Raw genomic sequence first — 22172 nt, forward strand, 5'->3', positions numbered from 1 at the left:
CTAGGAGGTGGGTCAAAAAGGATCTTGCTGTGATGTATGTCATAGAGTGTTCTGCCTATGTTTTCCTCTAAGAGTTTTATAGTGTCTGGCCTTACATTTATGTCTTTAATCCATTTTGAGTTTCTTTTTGTGTATGGAGTTAGGGAGTGTTCTAATTTCATTCTTTTACATGTAGCTGTCCAGTTTTCCCAGCACCACTTATTGAAAAAGCTGTCTTTTCTCCATTGTATATTCTTTCCTCCTTTATCAAAAATAAGGTGACCATATGTGCGTGGGTTTATCAGCCAAGGATTTTTGACTCTGATATTTTTAATTCAACTGCGAATGACATTAAAATAGTTCAAAACATCTTTATGTGTATTAAAGGAAAGCAGGGATTTCTAAAGACTGAAAAATATTCATTTAAAGGAAATAATAAACCATCCTCAGGTGTCTAAAGAGCTATTCAGTGGAAGAATCTAGTTCCAACATCCATTATGCTAATTAACAAGCCATTATTTTCACCAGTGAGATCCATTTCTAACATTTAATATGCTAATTTGATCTGATATAAAACTATAAAAATAGCAGAGACATTTGTAGTAGCCATCTCTGGGGGGTAGACATCTGTAGTAGCCGTCTCTGGGGGGTAGACATCTGTAGTAGCCATCTCTGGGGGGTAGACATCTGTAGTAGCCGTCTCTGGGGGGTAGACATCTGTAGTAGCCGTCTCTGGGGGGTAGACATCTGTAGTAGCCGTCTCTCGGGGGTAGACATCTGTAGCAGCTGTCTCTGGGGGGTAGACATTTGTAGTAGCCGTCTCTGGGGGGTAGACATTTGTAGTAGCCGTCTCTGGGGGGCAGCTCTTCTGATTAGATGCCAGGTGCCCACTCTGGGAAGCAAACGGTGATTAGAGCATCTGACCACACCTAGAGAGTGTCTTAAATAAGCACCTAATACTATCCCGCCTTATGTTTTATGAAGCTTTTTAAAGTAAAATGGGCTACTGGGCAATGATCTTTTCAATGCCATTGTTCATGAAAGGTAAATAACTGAACGCAGAAAACAAATTATGAGTGACTCCAACCTTTAGAAAAGGCAGTAAATTCAGCCTCCTTACTTTGAAAATCAGGAGGAGGCTTGGGAACACGAAGCCAGAGAAGAAGACAGCTCCCCAGGACCTGTGAGTTCCTCGCCTGGAGGACTCTGCACTAGCCAGCAACAGCTGACACTCAGTTATTAATTGCTATTCTGATGATCGTAGCACGTGATGGCGCATCAAGATACTGGGGTGGGTGGGGGAAGCACCTCAAGTTTTTTTTTAAACTTTCATCTTGACTTAGGCATCCAAAGTCTTAAAGCTTCATTTTCTCTCTGACACCTCCCACTCAGCCTACTGCAAAGGCTCTTGTTATAAGAATCAAAGGAAAATGTTTTGCAAACTATGAAGTATTATCAAGAGGGAATCAGGACTCCTTTGAATTTGTATGTTATTAGTAGTCATAGTGATAATTAGAGTGAGTCATTTTTGCTAGTGTTCAATAAATTAATTCCTTAGAGATGAGCCTTTCCCTCCAGCAGTTACTTTATCACCTACAGATGTTGATTAAAGGCGGATCATATGCACCAAATGGTCCATGCGTGGAATACAAAGCAGAAGAGTGTAGAACCCTTGCCGTGAACAGGTCTGGGGTCTAACACCAACCCACAGAACCTTAGGTCCTCAAGTCCAGCCACTCACCCAATGCCTATTCCCTTCCTCAATGCCTCTGAACAGTCATCATCTCATCTCTGCCTGGGCACTTTGGCAATGAGGGATCTTGTTACTCTGTAAGCAGCCCGTGTCATCAGAGCCGAGATCCTCTCCTTGTGTTCACTGAGGTACTTACAGGAAAAGAAAGCTCAGGGTAAAGGGAAGTTCTGGGGCGGCAGGCAGCTGAGCCACCGGCATGCGTGAGGACAGTCCGGGCAGCCCCTGCGTACGTGCTAACACCCGTCCTCCACATGTGGCTGATGACAGCTACTTCATACCTAGGAAACGCTGTTTCACTGGTTGGGAAACGTTTTCCAGATGAAAACCTCCTTGCTGACTTATTAGTGGAGGGGGCATGTACAGTTTTGTTTGTTTTTAATCTGCAACCATGTCTTCAATGGCCTCCCACCTGAGGACGCACCGAGCAGATGAATGAGGGCTTAGGCTTCAGAGTCAGGCTGCCGAGTTCAAACCTCAGCACTGCCATGACCAGCTAAGCATCCTTAGGCAAATTATTTCAGTGCTGTACATCTCTGTTTCCTTGGTCATAAAATGGGACTAATTATAGTGCCTCCTGAGGAGGGTTGTTGTGAGAACTGAAAGAGATAAGACAGTAACCCTTAAACTGAGGTCCACAGGCAAATGCTGAGGGATCTGGAAGGAGTTTTCACTTGTGCTGTTATTTCACTGAGAATCTTTTTTTTAAAAAATATCTGACGTAAGTATATCCTGAATCAGACACCTACTATAAATATAACCAAGTGTTGGCACATGATTTTGGTGACTGTGTTTGCATTTTTTTCCTGGTCTAATGAGAAAAATACAGAAACAGACCTAGTATGAGATTGAGGTATTTGCACTAAAAGAAAACCAGTTTATGTCACCATAATGCATGCAACGAAATATTTTACAAGAGTTTGCACAGATAAAAATGGTGGGGGAAATTGTGTCAAAGGACACATGGCAGTACAGGCACGGTGACGTTAAAAGAATCAAGGCCAGCGCGGCAGGAGTGGCACCATACGCCAGGGGAACAGAATTCAGCTGTAGCAGATCATCGTCTATTGGATTATGGCTAACTTTCAGGGGCTACATTTAAATGATAAGTTCATATTCTGGCTATGCAGCTGTAAAAGAACTGTAAGCATAAAGTTTTTATGCCCAGTGTTCTGCTTATATATTTTTAAGTAACACTGTAATAAATAAAGATAACCAAACTGTGGTGACGCAACAGAATGTTCTTATTCGTAGGAAATACATAAGTATTTAGGAGTAAAGAGGCGTGATATCTTCCATTTACTCTCAAATGTTTCAGTAAAAATAATCCACATATATATGTGTGTATACATGTATACATATACTCATACATATATACATATATACAATATCTCATATATATATGATATACATATCATATATACAGTATCTCTCACTACATACATATATACATATATACTATATATATATATAGAGAGAGAGAGAGAGAGAGAGAGAAGGAAATGGAACAAAATATAAACAACCTGGTTAAAGGATTATGATAGCCAAAGAATTACAGCATCTCATACCTAGAAGATCTAGCCCCTCCTTCTTAAAGATGCAGATCCAGAACTCCCGAAGGAGTATTATTAGACCAGTGACTCAGTAAGTCACACCTGGGGGAAGGGACCCAACATCAGAATCACCTGGGTAGGCGTTTGCAAAATGCTTACAAAAACTCCTTCCTCCTCTCTCCGGGAATCGCTGCCACGGTGAGCCCCTGTCTTGGATACGTGGTCTCTCTACAGGTGTTAGGATATAAAGGATGAAAGTCATAAATGCAGTGATCGGAGCCATCAAATTAGGCTGCAAAGGATCCGATCGGTAGGCTCTCCATCAGTGTCCATTAGGCAGTCTCAATGCAACACGCTTTTGGAAGCAAGAGGGACCTAAGTAGGTTTAACCAAAGGGGAGTGACCATTTTCTTGAGCACTGACTCTGAAAATCAGGAACACTACAGGCTTAGGACAGAGAGGGAGTGCCTCTAACGGGGCAGTCCTGTTTGCTCACAGTGGGTATGCCAAGTCCTTCACTGCTCTTGACCGAGAACAATGTGAGGACGTCACCCCTGTCCAGCCACCAGTGGATTCCAGCTCATCTGAATACCCTGGCTCACAGTACCTTCATGCCCCACAGGTTAGTCAAATCTCCCCAGTACATACGTGGAGGAGCCAAAAGCAAGTTCACCCAATGAAAGAGATACATAAACCAAATCATGTTTTTTTCACCTGCAGGTCCCAATTCATTTGTGGATCCTAAAGTCAACTTACCAAGTCATGACCCAACTTTTATTTGGACAAAGTAAAACGCAAAGAAATATAGGCAAATCAAGCTACACTGTGCAAAGCCAGGGTTAAGAACTGTTTCATGACGCTTTTGTATCAATTATGTCAATATGAGTACAAGGGTCACAAGGTAAATGCTTTTTTACTCTGGGCCGTGGCCAAAATGTTTGAAAGCCACTGTGTCACGTGCTGAGAGGAAAGGCAAGAGGATAAGAGGGAGGGAGAGAATGGGAAAAAAATCAGAAGCAGCCCCGACTGGTCTGCTCACAGGAAAGCACTGGCTAAAGCACTGTAACCTATACACACAGTGACTTGATTGACGAGGAGGCCAGCAAGAAGTGATGGTGATCTAGGAGGACAGAAGTCCATCTGAGAAGACAGTATGTGAGCGCAACTCATCTTTATGTTATGATGAAGCGTATAGGTTTCTTTTCTCCCCTTTTAAGGCAAAACAGAACACAACCTACACACATGAAAATGTTCCACACATCTGAGGCACTGGCCCCCATAATAACTAGAGCTTATGCTCCTAGGAATGCTTTCCCTGGAGAATGATGGTTAATTTATGCTTCATCAATTACTCAACATTCAGCGACCTTCACCAAACAAGGAGTTAGTGAATTTCTAGGAGCAGATGCAACAGCAACACTGCTTCTTCCCCTACTGCTGCTTCTTCCCCTACTGCTCTATGTCACTCACACCAACCTTACCCAGCGTGTTCTGATCATACACATTCATTAGACCAGATCAAAAGTACTACCCCCTCCACCAAAATCCTCAAAAACAAAGCTACATGTTTCTTAAAACTATTTCAGCCTAAGTAAGGAAGTCAGCAGATACAAGAACTTAGAAGATATAAGAACAAAATTACCAAAAAGAAAACATTCTGTACATATCGTGATGAAGTGCAGTATCACGTTAAAGACACACCCAGGTGACGTTATAAACGTAGGTGCCTACGTGTCCTGTCCACAAATTCTGTTCAATTTTGACTCCTAAAAAATAGACTTGGAAAAAGGTTAAGGTCTTCCCAGCACCAGTATTAATGATCCCTGAAAGGAGAGATTCCTCAAGCACATGGAAAATTGGCCATCTCATGTTGTATTTTCATTAAGTACCTTCCAGGATTACCCGGGATGCTGATTAAATCAATGTCTCATGAGCAGTGGAATGATTATTTGAAGTAAGTGTATTCCTTCTAGGCCATCCAGATAAGTGGCTATTGTGTTACTACAAAACCACCATTTCACTATTGACTTCAGCTCTGCACGGTGCTATTGAGATATCTCTTTGATTCTTTGCTGGTCGACATAATGAAGCCTTAAGGCTATCATGTATTAAATACTCAATTCCTAACAGACACTGCTCTCCAGATGCTAAAACAATAACATCTTCAAAAATGCCTAAGTTACTGGTTCTCCAGGAGCAAAAGGAAAGAGAACCATTTAGGTCACCAACACAAGTTGGAAAACTGATCTCAAGTCGTAGAACATTTTTCTGTTTGTAATAAGACACCCAAATCAGATTACATACACAAGACTTTTTTAAAGTTGAGGAGAACGTGAAGTATAAGAGCAATTTTCAACAAAAGCTAAAATAGAATTAATCTAGGGCACAGAAAGCTGAATCAGGCTGAACAAGCACAAGTAGGTCTGAAAAATCTACCGGAAGGCTGTGAACTTAATGTTCAACTTTGTCTATAAACTGCCTGAATTTTCACATTCTTACATTGTTATTAGGTAATAGAAAATATGGTGAATCCCTGGTTCTTGGGTTCTACTCTTGTGGGTGGTACACACAGCACCACAGTAAAACAGTTTCTCAAAAATGTCGCCTCCATGTTAATGATTACAGACATCTTTGGGCTTTTTTTTTTTTTTACTTTTCTTTAAATGTAAAAAATGAACCTGAGATGCTGAAACCATTATAGAGGGATTCCAGAATCATGCCAGCCCATTCCTAAATGAATTGGAGTTCAGAATAAAGTCTACCCTGTGATCACTTTGACCTTACATACGTATATATCCTTCCTCTGTAAAACACTAATATACTGTGTTCAACGCAGGCGGAAAGTAAGAATTCCTCTCTCCCTTGGCAGTATCGTTCTGTTTCTATGAAAAACAGCTCTCTCAAACTGTAGGCTCCACGGAGGCCCTGCATCTATATCACAAGTACACCCAGTCTCGCCTGACATACATTTTACAGCCGCAAGAGTCAATGCATAAATCAGTTCATAAGCTCCATGAAGGCAGGACTGCCACTTGCCCCCCAGAAAGGCCCCCTTTTCCATAAGCCTTCAATCACTGCTCACTGAATTGGTAACTATTCAGGACTCCAACCTGAGCAGACTGATCCTGAAGCTGGGCTCCAGGAGAGAACCTGAGAAGGCAGCAGAAAAAGAGAAGAAACTTTTACTCTCTTCACTCAGGACACAAAAAGCTACACTGAGGTCATTACTTATTTTTCATTTATACAAACACCATTTTGTTTTACTGATCCTAACTAAATGTGGGCATTATAAAACAGAAAAATGCAAAATACTGTCTTACATAAAAAACTTCTAAATTAGCTATATTAATGTTTAACGAAATCCGTAACTAGCTACTCAAGTCAGTAACGCTTATTGCAATCTTAGAGGCATAAAGGAGTTTCTTGTTGTTTCAATAAAAGCCTACAACCTGAGCTGCCTCTCCGGAGCTCAATGTCCCTGGGAATGACACTTAACATCCCTGAGCTTCAGTTTCCTTAGGAAAGGATAATTATACCTCCCAACAATCAAAAGCTAAATAAATGTAAATTACAAAAGAGGCTGGGAAAAAAAAAAAAAACTTCAATGGCTATTTCATTCAGTCACTCGTCTAAAGATGATCTTGTGTGAGTGGTGGTAGTGGGGGAAGAGAGGAAGCCGCAGGCACAGGGATAACATAAAGGACTGGAGAAAGTCCTATCAGAGGGCCAACAAGGTGCCTAGAGAGAACAGGGCACGGCAGTCGCCCCGGGAGTTGACAGTTAAGGTAAGTACTATACACATAAAGTCCAGTTAATCTTCACATATGTTTTGTAAGTAGCTACTATTATTTCGGGGTTACTAATGAGGAAACTGAGCCTTAGACAAATAGAAGTCCTACCAGCTAGTAAAAAGGCAGACCTTACATCTTAAGCAACAGGCACTTCAGCTGCCAGTTTATTAAGAACTGAACTTGAATGTTGCTCACCTTCAAGAACTTACCATGTATAAAAGCTCAATCTCACCACATCTTCTGTCAGTAGCATTTTAGTGCTTACAAAAGAACACAACCTTGCTTCCACAGAAAACAGTCATCCTTGCAAATATCAACTGTGAACAGTAACACTTAAAAACAAATATACCTTAGGACGAGCAGGAAAATCACTTTCACACAATGGCAAACGGCCTTCCAATGTCGGTGTTCTCTCTTCTTGTGCCCCTTCTCCACCACATTGGCGGCGCTCTCCCCCCAGTATTTGTTCTCCTTTAGCTATGCAAATAGAACTTCCACGACTATTTCCCATTATATGCACACTGCCAATGACACGAATGATCTTAGATGACTCTTCACATCTCTAGTTCTCTGCTGGTCAATTAGTCTATCAACAAACACCTATTTATCTAAACTTCTAGAGACACGTAAGGAGTGTCTCCACTCCAGATCCCACTAGAGTAAGCTGCGGAGGAAAAGAACTTCCCGAGTTAACAGCTCAAGCCCTAGCATCCAAAGATAACAGAAGACTTACATGTTCTGGCGCTCGAAAACAAAAATAAGGATGCCAAGCTGTTATCTCTGAAGCAAACAACCAAAATTAACAGCATATAGCCACAAAACCATGTGGGAAAACACGTGATTTCATTATACTCCAGGAGATGAGGGGGTATAGGTGAATTAAAATGCATTCCTGACTTACGTTTTTCATCATCAGCATGTACCAGGGATGCTGCCCTTGACAAGACATCCAATGGCGTCTCCATTCCTGGTTGCAGCCCAGAAGGAGAAAAAGAGAGAAAAGAAGAATTTAAATGGAATTCCAAAGACTTCTTTAGAATTTTGGCAGTTAACCATTAGAATGATGCCTCCACCAAATGCAAATCACAATGCTGAAGCATTATACTAGTACTGAAAGTCTTCCCAGCCTGTGACGAGATCCAATGGACGTGGTTCAGGAACAGAGAGAGAGAGGGGTTAAGTTCCATTCTGCCTACTCAGCCAAACCTTGCCAACTCCAGGAAGCAGCTCAAGTCAGAACTAAAAGAAGGGATATTGTGGATATTCATGCCCGTGTTATTCGTGCTTATAAATGTTTATGTGTGTACGTAACAACATGCCTGTCCAGACATACCCAGTAAAAAACAGTTCTCAGAACAAAGGCTACTCTATGAACACAGCATTATACCAGTCTGAGATCGTGGTGGTAGTCGTCGTTGTTGCTGGTTTATTAGTTTTAACAAAAATTACTAAGATTGAACCATTCTGTCCTTTTGCCTCCTTGGTTGAGAGTCTGCAAAACTGTGTAGCTTAAAATAGGCAATGTACTCATGAAAAGTGTGTGAATTCCATTGGTGAGTTAAATGGTATTTTAAGTCCAATAGGAATCTTTATTTCTAAATGTCATGTTTTAAAGCTATCACCACCACCTAACACCAACTTTTTTTTTTTTATAAAACCTGGATTTTTATTTTTAACTCTGTTTTCTTAAATTACAGCACACCTATAAAAGCAAACACTGAAAAAGAGTTAAAGATGGTGAAAAACCTAGAGAATCAGGCTACTTTTACCCAGTTTTCCTTTTTTGGATTATTTAAATATATACACGCACACATACATGCACACACACACAGTTATTAGGAAAATAGACACACCCTGTGAGTTCAACAACTGAGAGAAAATACTTTAAGTGCACCCTTTAGAGATGCTCAGCATTTTCTCAGCATTCTTCAGCCTTTACTGAGTACCTACTATGCATGTGCCAGTTACAAGACATAGCAGACCAGCTTTACTTTACAATATTCATACCTCAGACCTCCAAAGAAACATCAGCTCTTGATCTTGCAATGTGATTTCATTCAACAAACGTTATCTACTGTGTACTATGGCAGGAAAAATAAACAGAGCCCAACAGTCGCCTTCAAAGAGCTTTCAATTTATACAGTAGACATGCCTGCAAGAAATCTAGTTTAAGGCAGTGTTTTCCCCAAGTGTTGCACTGGATGTTCATGTTTTGTAAGAAAAAAATTTTTCTATGATAAATAAGTTGGGAAAACACTGGAATAAACCAAATTAAGCAGTTTCTTTTTTTTTTTTTGTGGTACGCGGGCCACTCACTGCTGTGGCCTCTCCCATTGTGGAGCACAGGCTCCGGACGCGCAGGCTCAGAGGCCATGGCTCACGGGCCCAGCCGCTCTGCGGCATGTGGGATCCTCCCGGACTGGGGCACGAACCCACGTCCCCTGCATCGCCAGGCGGACTCTCAACCACTGCGTCACCAGGGAAGCCCCTAAGCAGTTTTTTTTCCTTCCTGTGCTTTTGATAGGCTGCTGTGCCTTCTGCAGGGGCAGAGGCAATAGGGAGGGCAGCTCTATATACTTGAAGTCTCTCAAACTTCATTGGCCTTTCTTTTAACCTGAAACACCTCCTAGGGGATACGTGGAAATCATGGATTAAGGCAAAATGTGCTAAGTGCCAAAACAGTGCTATAAACAAAATCCTATAGAAATATCAATGAATTCCGAAAGGCTTTGTCGAGAAAACAGAAGATGAGCTGAGCCTCTGAAGAATAAATGTAAAAGCACAGAAGGGAAGAACAGAAGCAGAACCCACTCAAGAACAAGCTGCCCAAATCAGCCAGAAGACAAGTAATGTGGGGACAGGAAGTGACGAGGATGGAAACTTGGACTGGCGCCACAGCATGGGAGGACCGAGGGCCTGAACGGGACTTGGGCTGGATTTTGTCCGCATTAAGGAGCCACTGAAATCTCTGAGCCGAGCAATAACTTGGCCATTGACATGTTCCAGGGAAGTTATCCTGGTAGTGCCCTGTAGTCGCAGCCTACAGAATAGGAAGCCAAAGGCAGGGGACAATCTGAAAGATACAGGGATACAGCGGGCAGGAAGTAATGAGGGGCGTGTGTTGGAGGCAGCGGGGATAAGAGAAAACACAGACAGAAGTGATGGAGCTTGGGACGTCTCAAGGTGTCAGAGGAGAGTCCAAGAGGACTCTGAGTGACAGGGAGGACAGGGAGGTTGTAAAGCAAACAGTAAATTTCTTCTTTTTCAGAGACAAGAAGGAGGTGAGGAAAATCAGAGGCATATGATAGAAAAATGAAAGACATTCACAATCCTTGTCTTCCTTGTAAGATAGAAAAGATCACCTCCTGAGAGTAAGGATTTGGAAACTTGTTCAAAGGCAAAGAAACAAAAGTTTGGGACAGACTGACAGGAAAAGGTTTGCTGAACTCACAAGAGCTCAGTTACATTCTCGTCACACAAGCCAGTTTCCTATTCAGGCAAGATTTGAGTTTAAAGTCTTTTTTGGGGGGCTGCATTGGGTCTTCATTACTGCGCGCGGGCTTTCTCTAGTTGTGGCAAGCCGGGGCTACTCTCCGATGCGGTGTGCGGGCTTCTCACTGCGGTGGCTTCTCTTGTGTGGAGCACGGGCTCTAGGCGTGCAAGCTTCAGTAGTTAACAGCACGCGGGCCCTAGAGAACATGGGCTTCACTAGTTGTGGCACATGGGCTCAGTAGTTGCAGCTCGCAGGCTCTCGAACACAGGCTCAGTAGTTGTGGCGCACGGGCTTACTTGCTCTGTGCCATGTGGGATCTTCCCAGACCAGGGCTTGAACCCATGTCCGCTGCATTGGCAGGCAGATTCTTAACCACTGTGCCACCAGGGAAGTCCCTGACTTTAAAGTCTTTTATTTTAAGTAAATGCCGATAAGCATTCTACCCTGTAAAGCAGTATTTAGACTCACAATTGCTTAAATTAATTGCCTCATTAAGTTGAAGGACAATGCTTTCAAAATTCTAAACCCCAAAAGATACATGTTAACATGTGCCTCTTACGCAAACCATGTGCATAGAAGCAAAATATCAAAGCATAAAAATACCAAATGACACAAAAGTAGACCCAGAATTCTAGCACGTGGAAGATTATTTAAGTTCATTCACTCCAAGCTACTTAGGTTCAAAGTAGGTAGATAAGAGATTAGGTGTTTAAGGTTCATCTACGAGGCACCTGCCATCTGCTGCAACCTTATTAATGTGACCAATTTTTATTACACAATTACTGAGTTCAGCAAAGTATTCGGGAGAGGTCACAGAGAAATAGAAGATATGATCCCTGCTTTTAAGGAATTACGGCCTTGTTCATGAACCTAAAGTATATGGAATGGGATAACAGACAAATTTAAGAGCATAATAAAAGACAAAATATAATTTAACACTGAAATGTGTAGTGTGTTATAAAAGAGAGATCAGTGTCAGCTCAAGTGTTTACCTCATGAACATGCATTTTTTTCTCAGTTTGGTGTGTGTGTGTGTGTGTGTTTGTTTTAAAAAGCCACTTCAGGGCTTCCCTGGTGGCGCAGTGGTTGAGAGCCTGCCTGCTAATGCAGGGGACACGGGTTCGAGCCCTGGTCTGGGAGGATCCCACATGCCGCGGAGCAACTAGGCACATAAGCCATGGCCGCTGAGCCTGCGCGTCTGGAGCCTGTGCTCCACAACAACAGAGGCTGCAATAGTGAGAGGCCCGTGCACCGCGATGAAGAGTGGCCCCCGCTTGCCACAACTAGAGAAAGCCCACACACAGAAACGAAGACCCAACACAGCAAAAATAAATAAATTTAAAAAAAAAAAGCCACTTCAAAGGTCTCCTTCCCATTCCTCTCCCCTGGGCAGCCTCTACTCTCTGACCTCTCCTCCTCACCTGGATCACACGGTCTGAATATTTCCTGGGTGCAAGTACCCTGTCTGATGCTTACATGTACAGTCCTGTTGGATCCACAGCCTGAGGGAAGGCACAACCACAGGTATGAGAGCCCGGGAGGGAGACTCAGCCCCGCCCAGGCAGGATCGAGGACCCCTGCTGAGGAGCGGGGAGCACGATGTGGGTGAACTCGGGAGACAGCGCAAGGCTGGCCAGGCTGGCATCCACTTACTGGAGTAGGCAACGGGCAGTGGTGAGTCCCTGAGCAGGCTGGGGAGGTGATGTCAAGGATGTTTTAGTTTAGCAGGTGTGGGGAGGACGGTCTGACCTGCAGGGATGAAGTGAGGAGTCACGCAGATCAGCTAGGAGGCTTCTGTAGGAACCAGGTGTGAGATAAGGACCACAAGAGCGGGTACAGTGATACAGGTGGGAGAGGAGGGCCAGGGACCAGGCACTACTTAGCCACAAAAGGCCTAAGCAAATAAAGGTGGAAGATAACAGTAAAAAAGAAAAGAAAAAAAAAAACTTCTGAATTTTACATCTTGTACAATATCCACAGTCCAAGAAACCCAATAAAACATGTGAGACATGTGAGTAACATGGGGGAGAAAACTACGGTCACAGTATTTGATGGAGGCTCACAGTCTGCTGAGAGGGGAATGAGCATCACGGTGGTTTAGGAGGGGGGTCTCTGGACACTAACCGTGTGAGCTTGAATGAGCACAGCGACTTCCTACCTCTGTGACCTGGGAACCGACTTTATGTCTGTGTGTCTGCTTCCTCATCTGTAAAATGGGGATGTTGATATCACCTCCCTCATAGGGTGTCAGAAGTGAATGCACTTTACACGTATTAAAATAATTATGTGTCAAAACAAAGGCAAACATATTAAATAAATTGCAAATGATGGTAAACATACTAGAAAAAGGGCACTGGCCACTACTTGAGACAGAGAAGATTCCTCTGAGATGAGAGACCTAAAGGATAAGGGGAACTGGGCTTGTAAAGGGAAAAGGTCGTGGGGCGCTCCCACGACCACAGCGAGAGGACGGGGCAAGGCAGGGAAGTGGGCATGGGCCGGATCATGCGTTCTCTGCAGGGTGTGACAAAGCTGAGATCTTATTCTTTAGTCAGTGAAGAGCCCTTGAATGGTCTGAGTGGTTTTAAACAGGGGAGCGACACGTCTGGTTTATTTTATATCCTTTATGAACCATAAATCATCTATGAGCTTTTGCAAAAGATTACACGGCATCCGGAAAATAAATGTAAGTACAAGCCAGTGATAAGTTCCCACTGGCGTGATAGTTTTTACAATATTGCGATCACCGAAAACATAATCACTTAAAACACTGACACCTGGAACATAGTAACCCCGTAAAAGGGAGAGGAATGTGCTTCTGGAAAAAGACATCAAGTCCGTCTGTAAGGGTTCTACTGCACTGCCACCCATTTCTGGTCTATCCATTTGTCTTTTTTTCGTGGTTGCTGTCAATTATGAATATAACTCATGGTGAAGAGAACACATATTTTGCTTTTTGGGTTTTTTTTTTTCCAGGCAATGGTCGGTATTTTCTCTGCCAGCCCATACAGCCCATATTCCTTTCCTGAAGCTCCCTTACCCCCAACAATACATCCTTCCAAATAGCTTAAGATTGAGAATTAGGGAATAATAGGAATCAATGATAAAGCTACTACATTCTAGGGATACTGGGTGCTAATGAAAAGCTCGGCTCTAAATTTGAACACCATTATTCTGGGCTTCCACAAAGGACCGTCTTTTTTTTTTTTTCCTTTTTGGATCAACAAGAGGACATGAACTCCTATCTTGGGAATAGAATTATGGGGTGTATTAGTTTTGTTTTTTTCAGGCAAGGGAACAGAAGTTCAAGATACGTCATAGAAGTGTTCCAAGGTGAAAACTACAGCACCAAGCTTGGCTCACTGCACAGCCCCTCCAGTAACACTGGTCCAACTACAGTGTAATTTAGGAAAGAGTGAGAGTCTTGGCCAGAGGTGGAAACCAGGGGAGGCTGGGAGAGGCCCATTCAAACCTCCTGATGTCCCTGCCACACTGTCACTTGACCAAAAACCTGAAATAGGAAGATATCGCTATCCTGGGATCCTGATGGCACGTCCAACTCCCAGATGCACACTCTTCAATATCCCTAATTCCTGCTGGCCCTGTCCCATCACTCTATCAGGACCACTTCCTGAGCTAATCTAACTTGGCCTCAGCTAAGAAATATACCTGTAGGACAAGCCTACAGTATGAAGTATCTCACTATGGCAGGGCGGGTGTGGCCCTTGGGGCCATCAAGAACTCAGAGGCTTTCACTGGGTATCTCCTATGTCTGGCAAACACTACATAGAGACTTTTCAGAAAAGAAAACATGAACCCCCTGCCCTGAGCAACTTACACCAAATGCTGATCACTCTGTGGTCGATGTGGCTAGCTGTGGGTCTCAATGAGGTTAACTGAAATGAAATTTCATACCGAATCGTCACCAGATGCTGGTGGCCACGTGCAAGCATAGCTTCAGGCACATCAGGTAGACGTGAATTAACCTCCTGGCTGTTTCTTCTCCATAGCGTGTCCAACTGAGGCCCCACTAACTTCCGGCAACACACACATACTGTCTCTGTTAACATCCATACAATTCTCAGGTCACCCCTCTGTTCTTCATGCTCAAAACCTCTCTCATTGGTGTAACCCTTTTTTCTTCTCGCACTTTACCGTCTGTTAAATCAGCAGAGCCGGGACTTTAGCATCAGAAAACCTAAGTCTGAGCCCTATTTTAATACGTTGAACTCATTCAATCCATCATCACGGAAAGTCGATGATGTTCTAGACTTTGCTCTAAATGCCTAACACCAATTGTGGGGCCCATTTAACCTCTCTGGGCCCAAGTTCGCGCACCTAAAGAAAATGGTCACAACGTTGCCTACTTCACATGGTCACAAGCTTGGCACTGTGGATTAAATGATACAACATCACTGAAAATGCCCAATCAACGCAAGTGAGAAATACATTCACATTATGACACCTTACCGCCTTGCAGCCTATACTTTTAATAACACACTCACATACACTGGCTTACTGATCCTCACAGATAGGATTATTATATTTTTCTACAGATGAAAAACCAAGGTGCCAAGAATATAAGTGACTTTCTGAAGAAGCTAACTCTAGAATCCAAGTCTCCTGACTCACCATCCAACGCTACTTCAACTATTTTTCAGCTGATTTTCATAAAGACCTTTTGGAGAAAAGCAATTATTTAGCTTATCTAAAAAAAAAAAAAAAAACCCAAAAATAAAGAATACCTTCCAGCTAGACTTCTAGTCCTGTGCTCTTTCCCCTATACCTTGAGATATATATGAAGCAATAATCTGATAATTTCTAAAGAAAGCAAAGGAAGACAAGCCCTCCTCTCCTAGGAACGTAAAAACCAGGACATGTTTCACTTGCTTTGAAAAGAAAGCGGCACAGAGTCACATGAACAGTAACCAAGGCAGGTAAGAAGATTCTCACACCAAGTCGGTTGGTGAGACTGGGACAGACAACACTGGCAGCAATGCCATAGGATCCCTGGGGCCCCGGCCACACAGGAATTAATATAAGCCCTGAGGACTTCAAGCTCCAAGAGCAGGTTCAGTAGTCAGGAAGGATGGTTCCTACTTAGTCATGCTCAAGACAACCTGCTATTAAACTCCAGGGGATAACTCTCAAGGCTCAATGAATGATATGTGAAAACTTTCACCGCGTTGTTTGTATTTCTCACAACCTGAAATTGTATGTCACGCTCTTAAACAGAAACCAGTCCTTATTCAAAATATTCCTTCAACCGCATGGACCCTTTGCCTGTCTAGCTTTCCTTATCGAGGCATGTGCCAGACATGAATTATGGACCTGTCTTGCCGTAATTTGAAACATCTTACCAGATACAAGGTCAGAAGGACTTGCCTGACTTCCCCTTATATCCAATTCCTTATTTCTACACATAATCATTTCTGAAAATTCATTTGAAGGCCAAATGTCTGAAACCTGAACAACACATCTACATGTTCTATGCTTATTTCCAGAGAATTAAAAATATATCTGTGGGGGCTTCCCTGGTGGCACAGTGGTTGAGAATCCACCTGCCAATGCAGGGGACACGGGTTCGAGCCCTGGTCTGGGAAGATCCCACATGCTGCGGAGCAACTGGGCCCGTGAGCCACAACTACTGAGCCTGCGCGTCCGGAGCCTGTTCTCCACAACAAGAGAGGCCGCGACAGTGAGAGGTCCGCGCACCGCGATGAAGAGTGGCCCCCACTCACTGCAACTAGAGAAAGCCCTCGCACAGAAACGAAGACCCAACACACCCAAAAAGTAAATTAATTTATATATATATATATATCTATATCTGTGTAAAACCCCTTGTTAGGCTTCTTTCAGGTGCTTGTCAACCTCAAGCCTAAGTCCCAGGATGAGAGCCAGCTCTGTTGGCAATTCCTCCCCCACCCTCCCAGCCCTGTCCTAGAAAACTAAAGAATTCGGTAAGTTAGTACAGGGTGTGTACCCTTTCCGTAAGGGTTTAACGCCCTCCCCGCTCCCATGAAACCTCAGTAGGGCAGGTCTATAGGCTAGGCAGCCATCCATCTCCCCGCCCCACCCCCCACCCCGGGACACATCAGGTATCAGGAACAAGGTAACCTCAGGTGCCTGCCATCAACTTAGCTCTGTCTCCTGCTCATCTCCACCTCCCATCACATCAACACAGAGTTAGCTGGGCTGAAAAACGGGTGCCAATCTGGATGGCAATCCTTGCACAAATGCTCAACTCAGCCACCTTAGGCTTTCTGATGCTAAAATGGCCCAAGGCTCCATGGGCCTCCTAGGCACCCCCCTCCCCGAGGTGGGGACTGTAGGGATGTGATATTTAGTCATCCTGATGACCCAGGCAACAGAAGCTGCCCAACGGTGCTACCACACAGTAAGTAAAATCCTTAATTACCATAACACAGTTCGGCATCAGTGTCAGCTGTGCAAACACGTGGACAGTACGAAAGCAATCGTGTGCCTGTCAGGGTCACCTGTATGGACTGAAAGCTGCAAAACCAAACTCAGGTTATAGCGTATCTCATGTCCCTTATGTGAGGCTGCCCAACGCCGGTGTAAAATGCTTACTGCTGGCTGAAGTTCACCCACCTCCCTAACGGGCCCCCTGGAAAGTGCCTGTATGGGCTGAAGTTCACCCACCTCCCTAACGGGCCCCTGGAAAGTGCCTGTATGCGGGCCCACAATGACACCACCACTCTGTCCAAAGAGGACAAATAAAATTCAGATCTGGACTTTTTGAGCAGACTACCGATTGCCACGATTTTTCAACACGGTTGTCAAACAATGAACTATCCTTTTCTTTCTCATATTTAGGCTATTGGGAACCTGTCTCTTCATTTTCAATACCTCGGCCTTCTACAGCACTTCATAGTAAATAAAAGAAACTCTTTGGCCTTTCTAGTTCACTCTGGATACGCTTGTTCTTGCCATTTATTTTATTTGGATACTTAGAATCTCCTATTCAGAAGTACTGAGGTGCCAGGTCCTCTTGGGGACCTGTTACACCCAAGAATGACAGACATGGACCTGCATCACAGCCTAAGTTGGCAAACTTCCCATAATACCCAGGTCGAGCTCCCCACTGTACCAAAATCTCAACTCCCAGCCTATTAATAGCCTAGAAAAGTCGTCTAACCCATGACACGTTGCATCACTAGGAAGCTCTTTCATTTTCGGCATCATCAAACACGGTAAATTCTTATCATTTGCAGTCATTATATTCTATAAAGCCTCTGAGACCTCTAAATTAGTGAGTACTGAGAAACTGCCCCAAGTACTGATTTGGGGATACAAATAAATTTTAGTGAGGAGACAAATCACAAATACAGGAATCCACGAACAGTGAGGATTGACGAATCTGGTTATAAGACCTGAGGCCTGAGATACCGAAAGCACATTCTACAAGGGTTTCTTCTTTTGTAAAAGAGCTACTACGGTGTAGCCCAGGTAGAAAGAATTTTTCTGATTTCAGCACTTCATGCATACACTCCTTCCTTCCTTACCTTGGCAGTTTATACTATCAAGATTTGGCAGTCTGATTTCTAACCTGTCGGGTTTTTTGCTTGTTGTTTTAATGTGGACAGATCCTAAATGGCTATTGATATTATCAATAGACTGATTGATATTATCCCCTTTTCTCTTCTCTTAAGCTCCCACATATAGACTTGATTAACTTCAGAGAGGCTCCCTAAAAGAATCACAAACAAGCCTCAATCAACATACCCTGCAGAAACTTCTTAACCAAAAAAAAAAAAAAAAACCCTCTCTTTCACCAGGTTCCCGTAACTGCAACAGCTTGTCTAACACAAGCAATGAAGAGACAACTTGATATGTTAAAATTGCCACATAGTGTCATCATTTTAGTTATATTAGAATTTTCCCAATGTATTTGACTCTTACCTCCTAAACTTATGACAACTCATTATTTTATTAAGTCATAGTCAAAGTTGCAAAGCAACTTTTATTATGGTTATATGACTTACTATTTTATTAAGGCAAACTAAAAGTTGCACAACAGAACTATCCAGAAGAGATACCTGGAAGAAACACAAAGTAAGATCTTCCTTTGGATTTGTTTGGGCAACCACCAGAGGTTGATGACAAGGCTGACTCCCTAAGGAGTTAAAAGGAATTTCACACGGCAGAACTCTTGTCAAATAAACCATTTGAAAGGGAAAGTTTTCATTTCATAATTGTCGTTTTGTAAGAAGTGTTGAAACCTTAAGGTAAAGTCATAGTTCTAAATCGGGTGGGAGAAGTGGTGACAACTGTGTTTTATGAAGCTCTTTCAAGTCTTCAAAGACTTTTATAAATAACATGACACAAAATACTTTTCAAAGCACACTATTCCCTGTAATTAACTCTGTGATGTATCAGAACAGATTTTATCACCCTCTTACAGAGGAAAATAAAGCACAAATGTTAACTAGAAGTAACTTTTTCTGGTCACAAACTTAGTAGGTGACAGGGATAGGACTTGAACTCAAGTCTCCAGAAATAAGCCAGAGCTGTTTTTACTACAACATTCACAGTTTTGGAATGTAGTTCGTGGTTATTTATAGCAGAATTATCGTCTTAATTGTATTGTGTTTTGGTCAACATAAAATTTAGTTTGCATTCCCTTCCAAATGGAAAGCAAAGGCAGGCTGCCCAGAAGTGTGAAAAAACCGTGGCGGGGGGAAATTAGCCTGGGATTAAAATGTTGCCAAAGTCAAACAACAAATTGAGGGGTTTACCTCATTTCTACCAGGACGGAGATGACTTTTCAGGCAGATACATCAGGAAACACACAGAAAACAAACACACACACACACAACTGTGTTGAGTACAAGACAACAAACTTCTGAGTATTCCTAAACCCATTATTTAAATGAGAGCACTGAGATTTAGAGACAGATGATAAAAAACTTGTTCCAAGATCACACCCCCAGTACAGCCTTGAGGCGCTGACCCCTAAGCGCTCTTTAAACGACCCACACTACTCCCCTCACGCTCATGCGCAGACTTAATCAGCTACAAGCAGGAAACAATGAACGCTGCAAGTCTGTGGACTGGGAGGCTAGTGCAAAGAGTTAAAAGTTTGGTATGCTAACATGGAACGCAAAACTGACCTCCCAATACTAACAGGAAGATTAACATTTGTTGCCTTTGTCTTCGAAATTTCAGAGGAAACAAATGAGAGCCTTCATTTTCGTCAAGGTAGGCTTGGGTTTGTGAAAAAAGATACTCAAACTCTACAGGAGACAGTACCTTCCAAATAGAGGGGGCAACCAGCTGCTGGTAAAAACTAGAAGAGCCGCCTCCAACCCGCCCCCCAGGCTGCTGGTTCTTATTAACCGCAGAGAAGGAAATAACGACTAGCAAACACACAGCACCAATGATCAAAGTGAAACCGATTTTTTTTAAGTCAGCTGGCTTGAACAGACGAACACACGCCAACTAAAGCGCATAAAGACCAGCGGCCCCAACAGTGCTGTCATCCTAACCTAAGAGATTTAAAGGTCTAGGGCGATGAATAAAAGGAGACTTGAAGCAAAACAAAAAAGGAAAAGACCTTTGCTTTGCGGCGAGGCCTGCACTCACTGCAGGAAGAGTGTGCCGTTTTGTTCTGGAAAGGGGGCAGGAAGTACACAGAAAGGAAAGAGCCGATCCCAGCTGCCCATCCTCTGCCGTGTCCCGCGGTCCCGCACCACAGCCCTCCTTTGCCGCTGGCCAAGACCAAGGGGCTACAGGGCGCGGGCACACCCCGGCCGGCCCCTCGCCGCCGACTCCCAGGACAGCTTCCACTCCAGACGCCAGACCTCTCCCTCCGGGTGTCCTGGCACTTCGGTTCCCACCAGGAGCCTCAAGTTGCCCCGCAAGAACAAGCCGCCTCGTCCGTCCTTCCAGGAGGACGCCCGCGTCCCGCTCCGAACCAGTCCACCCCTGAGCTCCCCGCAAGCCAGCCCTCGCCCTGCCCCCTTCTCCCGCACTCACCGCCGGGCGGCTCTGGGCTCGCCCGCCTCGGGCCGGCCGGGCCCCGCTGGGGGCAGGGGCGAGACCACGGGGCGCGCGGGACCGGGCGCACTCCGGGGGCGCGCCGACGCGCAGGCGCCCTCGCGCCCGCGCTCCCGCACCGACCCCAGCCGCTCCGCACACCCACACGCACACACGGGCGGCGCGCGCCGAGCCGGCTCCGCGGCGGACGCGAGCGCGGGAGCGCGAGGAATCCCTGGAATGAGGCGCCGCCCGCCCTCTCCCGGGCTCTGCCGGGCTCCGCCGGGCCACGCCCCCGGGCCCGCCCCTCCAGTCCAGCAGGTGGGGGCCGGGCCCAGGTGAGACGGCGGGGAGGCGGGGGCAGGGCCTCGCGCGCCCGGGGGAGGCTCATTTCCCTCCCCCACCCGCTCCACGCCTGACGGCAGCTCGCACCTACCCAACGGATGCAGACGTGCTCGGGCGGCCAACGTCCGCATGGGGCCCGGGCTGCGCTCGACCCCGGGGAGCGCGTGGACCCAGCGCACGCGGTCTGCACCAGCCTCTGACACACACCGGACCGAACCCCAGAGGCCCAGGCAGCGGGAACACAGCTTTGGTGCACACGCACGAACATAAACGAACCTCTCGTGCGCGCCCAGGGGCTCGCCGCTACGGGCCAGCACGCCTCCCCCCTCCCCCGCACGCACACAGTAGGCTCTCGCATCCGGTGGACACAGCACACATGACCACGACGACCACAGTCGACCCGATCCATTACCCACTGTCCCTTAACCTCCCTGCCCCTTAACCGCCACGCAGCCGGCCAAGTGCCCGCGCATTCGCGCCGGACCTGCGGCACCTCCGCAGCCCTCGGCTCCAGACCCGCACGCGTCCCCGCCTATCACGCAGAGCGGCTCGCTAAGCTGCCCAGGGAAGGCGCCCGGCGGTCGGCGTCCACGCCAGCTCAGCCGCCGCAGCGCCGCGCACGCCGGCGCTTCCCGTTTCCCGGGCTCCAAGCTCCACGGGCCGCCGACCTGGGGCACTGGTTCGCCCGCTCGTGACCCGCACACCCCCCAGCCGCTCTGCCCGACAGGCCGGCGACCACACACGCACCTGAAGGGACAGGTCGCACTAGCTTGGGGAGGTGAGCGCTCAGGTGCGCCACCGCGATCAGAACGGCTGCTGCAGCTCCGGGCTCTCAGACGCCGCTCGGCTGCCTCTCATTACAGCATTTTACACCCCGCACTCCACACACACCCCACGGGCGCACGGCAGCGTCTTTCCTCCCCCTCCCTCGCCCGGAGGAGGAAGTCCTAGTAAATGAAGTCAGTGTGGAAGGGAGGGAACCGAGGAGGAAGGGAGAGAGTTCGGGGTGGAAAGAGCCCCCTCCAGGCGCTCACACACCGGTGTTTGCTGTGTCTGGCACACTCCCGGAGTCCACAGCCCGGTCTGCTCCGGAACGTGCCCGGGAAGGGGCGGAGAGGAGGGGGCGAAACATTTCTAATCGGTGCAGGTTCTTATTACAGCAGCGGCGTAGACATGTGACCACGAAAAGAAAAGCCCTGTCTTTATTTTTTTACTGTCATTCTCTGGAGATTTCGGGGTGTGGGTAGGAGGGGTGGGGGCCT

The 22172-nt window shown here is 45.5% G+C and overlaps 1 protein-coding gene across 11 annotated transcripts in view; it reads right to left on the reverse strand.

The window, feature by feature from the left end:
* The window catches only part of VGLL4 (vestigial like family member 4), a 165657-nt gene extending 143827 nt beyond the window's left edge, over window positions 1-21830 (reverse strand). The window contains exons 1-2 of one of the 11 annotated variants that reach the window (XM_089919723.1): window positions 21658-21830; window positions 7975-8040 (exon numbers count right to left, since the gene is read on the reverse strand). Coding sequence is in view for 8 of the 11 variants with exons in the window: in XM_089919725.1 (XP_089775851.1) it covers window positions 7975-8040; window positions 20566-21319 (820 nt within the window). In the remaining 3 variants the exon portion in view is untranslated. Of the gene's footprint in view, window positions 1-7974; window positions 8041-20143; window positions 20496-20565; window positions 21585-21657 lie in introns of those variants that run through there. The other 10 variants (XM_089919721.1, XM_089919726.1, XM_089919716.1 and 7 more) reach the window with 10 other exon arrangements.
* Between the last annotated feature and the right edge of the window lie 342 nt (window positions 21831-22172).

This window comes from Delphinapterus leucas, chromosome 10, assembly GCF_059928025.1.
Source record: "Delphinapterus leucas isolate spDelLeu-1000000601 "Yukka" chromosome 10, BTC_Dleu_Yukka2, whole genome shotgun sequence".
Classification (NCBI taxonomy): domain Eukaryota; kingdom Metazoa; phylum Chordata; class Mammalia; order Artiodactyla; family Monodontidae; genus Delphinapterus; species Delphinapterus leucas.